Raw genomic sequence first — 6,239 nt, 5'->3', positions numbered from 1 at the left:
CTAGGAGTTACGCCCCTTTGAACTTATTTGCTTCATTATACTACTGCAACAGTTTGTCATCGCAACTCCTCTGAAACCAGACAACAGAATTTCATGAAACCTTTTTAGATAATAAGGACATACTATGCAGATGTGCATATCGACAGGAAACTATGATTCAATTTTTTTTTCTTATACAATTTTTTTTTCTTACTGTTATTTTATTTCTCACGTGACAATTTGGGGACGTGGGGTATGTGAGCGCGCTCACTAAGGTTCTTTAATTTATTTTAGATACCAACGCAAGTAATGTTGGTTTGGGAGCAGTGCTATCCCAACTCCAAGATGGAGTAGAAAAAATGATTTGTTATTTCAGTAAAACTTTCAGTAGATCAGAGAGAAAATATTGTGTTACCAGAAGAGAGCTACTAGCTATAGTAGCCTCTATTAAACATTTTCACCATTATTTATATGGTAAATACTTCAAGGTTAGAAGTGACCATGGTGCATTAAGTTGGTTGTTTAATTTTAAGAATCCAGAAGGTCAGTTAGCTCGTTGGTTCGAGGTCCTGGCATCATATGATTTTAAAATTGAGCACAGAGCTGGAAGGTCCCATAATAATGCAGACGCCCTAAGTCGACGTCCTTGCTATAATAAAGAATGTCCTCACTGTGCTAGAGCAGAAATAAATTATGAATTGGTTCCAACTCCTAAAGACAGTTTTACGATTGAAAATTGTAATGACAGTGTCACTGTTAGTGAATCTTGCAGAAATGTTGAAGATGTCAGTGCAGAGTTGTCAGTTACAAAACCTAGTATTAGCTGTATAAATGAAGATAGGAGACCAAACATGACAAGTGACCAAAGGTGCCACAAAGTAAAAAGTCATGTCATTCATAATAAATTTAATAGTAAGGGTCCAGAGAGAAACCCTGATGTACTCCCTGTTCATTCTAAAATAGTGAGTTTGTACCAGATCTAAGGATTATGGTTGTAGTCAAAATGAGAAGGACAACCCAGTTAAAGAAATAAATTTTGAAAATGTTTCAGAATATCAGTTATCTGATGATGTAATCAGTATAATTATTCAGTGGAAAATAGATGAAGTTAAAACCATATGGGAAGATGTATCCCATATGAGTCCTGAAGATAAATTTTATTGGTCAAGATTAAATTCTTTAATTCTGGTCAATGGAATTTTTTTATAGTAAATGGGAAAGCTATAATGGAAAACATTATGATCTACATATTGTTCTTCCAGCTAATTTTAAAAGGTTCGTGTTGAACCAAGTTCATAACACAATGACCGGTGGTCATCTTGGTGTAAGAAAAACTCTGTCAAAAATTAAACAGAGATATTTTTGGTATAAAATGAGACAGGATGTTAAATTTTGGTGTACCAAATGTGATATTTGTGCTTCTAAGAAAGCACCTTGTAAAAACCTAAGGCCCCAATGAAACAGTATCTTGTGGGTGCTCCTTGGGAAAGAATGGCCATTGACATTCTAGGACCTTTACCATGTAGTGTGAATAATAATCGCTAACTAATGGTAGTTCAGGATTATTTTTCCAAATTGACGGAAGCCATACCAATTCCAGACATTGAAGCAGTTACAGTTGCTAAGAAATTTGTAGAAAGAATAGTAACCATTTTTGGGGTTCCTCTTTCTATTCACTCAGACCAAGGGTCTAATTTTGAGTCTCATGTGTTTAAAGAGATGTGTAATATTTTGGGTATTCATAAAACCTGTACAACACCATTCCGTCCAAAATCGGATAGTATGGTTGAAAAGTCGAATTCAACTATTGAAACTATGTTATCTGCTTTTGTAAACAAACACCAAAGAGATTGGGACGAATATATTTATTTATTAATGTTGGCCTATCGGTCATCAGAACATGAGAGTTTGGGTACATCTCCATGTTCCACGTTATTTGGGAGAGAAGTTAATTTACCAGTAGATTTAATTCTGGGTAGATCAGAGACTGAAAAGTCACCTTTATATTTAAAAACTGTTTACGCATATGAATTATCTCAAAGGTTGGAGGTAATTCATCAATTTGCACGAAATAAATTGAAACTTTCAAGCAACAGGATGAAAAGAAATTATGACATTGGAACTAAAACGCAAAAATTTGATGCAGGAGATCCAGTGTGGTTGCACAATCCTCGTCGTGTAAAGGGGTTGTGTCCAAAATTACAAAATAATTTGGAAGGTCCATATATTGTTGTATATAAACTTAACGATGTGATATATCGTATACAGAAAAGGTCCAAAGACCAAGCCTAAAGTAGTACACCAAGACAGATTGAAGCCTTATCTTGGAGAAAATGTTCCAATTTGGTTTTTATTAGACATGATGAATATAAGGGAAAGTGAAACCCATTCCATATATCTATCCAGTATAGTACAGTTTTTAATTTATTTATTTTATGAAAAAATATAAAAATTAAAATAGCAAATTTTAAAGGAAATGGTTTTATAATTGCAGGTCACAGTGTACACCTGTGGAATTTGCCATGATTTTACGTTTGACCAATCAATAATATGCAAAAGGCATATGAAGGAACAGCATAGTGGGTTTGGTTGGAGGTGCGAGGAGTGTATGATGGTCGTAAGCCGTAGAGCTGCCCATAAAAAGTGTGACGGGGAGTTGAAATTGATAAACCGGTCCACCATGACCTGTACAAAAGAGGAGGAAGATCAGTTCCTTTTATTTCAAAGGGAAAGAGAGGAGAAAATGATCATTGAGAAAGTAAGGGAAAAAGGAGTTGCAGAAGGACAGCAAGAAGAGATCTCACAGAAAAGAACAGGATTTGGGTTTGAAAAGCAGAGAACAGTACTGGGAGATTTATATCCTGAGAGCAATATGTTTATTGGGAAGGTTATGGAGAAAAAGCAGGAGACAAAGAAGGCGCAGGTAAAAAAAAGAACACCAGAGAAGGAAAGAGAAGAGGAGGAAAAGAAGAGGAGGAAGGAAGAGAAAGGAAAAGAGGTGGAGAAGGAGAATCAGAAAGGAAAAGAGGAGACGGAGAAGGAGAATAAGAAGGAGTCCGTACAGAAGCAAAAGGATGTCCTTTCAATTCTGTTGAAGGAGATGGAGACTTCCTCGGTGGGAAGTCTAGAAGGAGTATCTCTTTGCGATTTGGGAGAAGATGATTTTTTAGAGGACATTGAGGGATTGACTTCGGCAGTGGAGCCCATTTCTCCTCTGCCAGCTGATCCCTGTATGACCATCCCTGATATTGACATCCCTGCTATTGACCTCCCTTCATCAGAACCACCCCTCAGCTCTACTAGTTTATGCCTCCCTTTATCTACACAACCTTGCCCAACATATTCGCCAACCCAGGAACCCCTCTCCCCATCTGATTTAAGACAAGCTGCTGCAACCTACACCCCTACCCCAGTAAAGAAACTTAAATTGGAACAGATACAGAAAAGCCAACAGTCCCTGTTTTTTTATCAATATTGGTGGAACCAGGTTTGAGACCTCCGCCACAGTTTTACAGACATATCCGGAATCAATATTATCCGCCATGATCGGGGTTGACTCTCCTGTGAAGCCGTATATTTTTGATGGCCGCTATACATATTTTCTTGACCGTGATGCAAAACAGTTCCCACTGATTCTGAATTATTTAAGGAATCAGGCCCTGATTCATTCCGACATGCTTCCCAGAGATGTCCGTAGTTTACGGGAGTTGCAGGTGGAATGCAACTTCTATGAGTTGCGACACCTGGAACTCGCCGTCCAAAAGAAGATCTTGGACCTGCAGCAGCTCAGTTTGATTTAGGAATGAACATTGGGGGTGGATTTTATATATATATATATATATGTGTGTTACTCAAATATTTCTATTATGCATAATGATGAAAGATATTCTTAATGCAGTACAGTATTACCTTAGAAAAGCCCTATGATGTCTTTATGACTGAAGAAGTATAATTTATCCTTTTCTTTTCTCAGGTTTTACTGTCTAGTATTGGCTTATTTATTCACATATAGTAGAAGGTCTTGTTTATTAGTTTGTTTTATATTTATGGATTTTATATCCATTGATAGTGCTATTTGAGATTTGTGGTTGAGTTTTCATAACCCATTTACTGGTATATGAATAGATGAGTTTTAAGTTAGAGTGTATAGGATAAATTTGATATTGTTAGACAGTTTGTCTTATTGAATTTTGTTTTCCAAGTTTCAGCCAACCAACTAATTAATTGATTAATTTAATACATATATAGGTGGAAATCTGTGCATTTGAGGACAAACGCCTAGTGGTCGGAGGGCTGTGTTACGATTTAGTAATCGTATGATTAAATTAATGGATCTCGTGTTGTCCGTAATTTATAGTAATAACTTTATGAATCAGCTGTTTTATTTACGCTCTTACATCGCGGTTTTTACGATGGAATTTCACCTCGTACAGAATATTTACGGTTGGTTGGCAGGTACGTTTATGATAGATGATGTGGGAATGTGTTTACCTTTAAAACTTTCTTATTTTCTTAATATAATAACTTGTGTTTTAGCCATAGTCATCTAAATTCCAACAGTGCCATAATCTATTTACTCGAGCAGCCATATTAGTTGTGTATTGGCGGTTTATTACACGAGATTGCTTGTTTACATAACAAACGTTTTGATTGGTTGATCTACTGACCAAAAAATTATGAATAGAAGGTTGACAAAACGAACTTCAGAATTATTCTCATCGTCTGCAAGAGAAGTCACAAATTTAGCTTAGTCGTTCTATTTTAGTCAACCTGGTTTATTATAAATATGTCTGAGCCACAGTCAACCTTAAGTCTGGTACGCAGGTTTTAAATGTTTTAAGAAAAACTAAACCTTCTACACATGGCTATTGTTTGTTTTGCATAAGTCAACCTTCGACCTACGGGAAAGTCCCGTCAACCGTCGTTCCACTTACGGATTATTTTCCCACCAGTCAAACTCACTGGAATTTGCCCATAATTGTTTTGCCATTTTTTTGTAGAATTCCGCATCCTGTTTAATAAAGTTACTATAGCACAAAATTTTGAAAATGCCAGGACCAAAGTCGCCGTTTCAGGGTTTTTTAAGTAATTTAAGTGCCATTTGTTCGGAGTCACCTCATCAGACATCGACATACATTTTCGATGTATATTTGAAAATGAAGAAAACCACAAATGTTTTGCAGGTACCCCAGTCTTAAACTAAGTACTTCTAACCTAATAATTTATGAAAACTATATTCATAACGTTCTTTGAAAGAATCTGTAATCTGTACATGTAGATTTTTTTTAAAATAGACCCATAATTTATCAGAGACCTATAATACAACTTATGAGATTGAGGTTTGGGCCACGGTGGTACAAGGTTATAGGGAGCGAAAAAAGAGGGTGGAAATGGTGGGAAAAAAACAAGGTTAAAATAACAAAATTGAAAGTAGGGGCAAGCAAGATGTAAAAGGTGGTACTGAGGAGGTGCAGGGAGCAATGATGAAAGGGATTGGAAAGTACTAGTATTAGGTACCCCTAACCCCCCCCCAGGACCAAAGTCGCCGTTTCAGGGTTTTTTAAGTAATTTAAGTGCCATTTGTTCGGAGTCACCTCATCAGACATCGACATACATTTTCGATGTATATTTGAAAATGAAGAAAACCACAAATGTTTTGCAGGTACCCCAGTCTTAAACTAAGTACTTCTAACCTAATAATTTATGAAAACTATATTCATAACGTTCTTTGAAAGAATCTGTAATCTGTACATGTAGATTTTTTTTTAAAATAGACCCATAATTTATCAGAGACCTATAATACAACTTATGAGATTGAGGTTTGGGCCACGGTGGTACAAGGTTATAGGGAGCGAGAAAAGAGGGTGGAAATGGTGAAAAAAAAACAAGGTTAAAATAACAAAATTGAAAGTAGGGGCAAGCAAGATGTAAAAGGTGGTACTGAGGAGGTGCAGGGAGCAATGATGAAAGGGATTGGAAAGTACTAGTATTAGGTACCCCTACCCCCTCCCCCCCCCCCCCCCCCCCCCACACACACACACACTTATTAATAAGTCTCTGAATTTATAAATATCATAAAAGACTAGATGTAGGTATAGCCCCCTGCAGTTTTTCTTTTTATTTAAATTGTTGGTTTGTTTTAATGCAATGTGTTTGTTAAAGATCGTTAAATACAAATGATGCTCCCTCTTTATCAGTCTCTGAATTTATAATAATAGAAATAAAATAATTATAAGGAAATGTTGCCTGCTGCTTTGCTT

At 36.3% G+C, this 6,239-nt stretch overlaps 1 protein-coding gene across 1 annotated transcript; it reads left to right on the top strand.

Moving 5' to 3' along the window:
- The first annotated feature begins 2,659 nt into the window (after positions 1–2,659).
- LOC127737062 (cilia- and flagella-associated protein 251-like) lies at positions 2,660–3,472 on the top strand. The gene has a single exon (XM_052247595.1). It carries the CDS (start codon positions 2,660–2,662, stop codon positions 3,470–3,472), a length of 813 nt encoding a protein of 270 aa, XP_052103555.1.
- Positions 3,473–6,239: the final 2,767 nt, after the last annotated feature.

This window comes from Mytilus californianus, unplaced genomic scaffold (genome assembly GCF_021869535.1).
Source record: "Mytilus californianus isolate M0D057914Y unplaced genomic scaffold, xbMytCali1.0.p SCAF_4, whole genome shotgun sequence".
NCBI classification, from domain to species: Eukaryota; Metazoa; Mollusca; class Bivalvia; order Mytilida; family Mytilidae; genus Mytilus; species Mytilus californianus.
The sequence above is the reverse complement of the archived record's forward strand: the minus strand, read 5'-3'. Positions and strand labels throughout refer to the sequence as shown.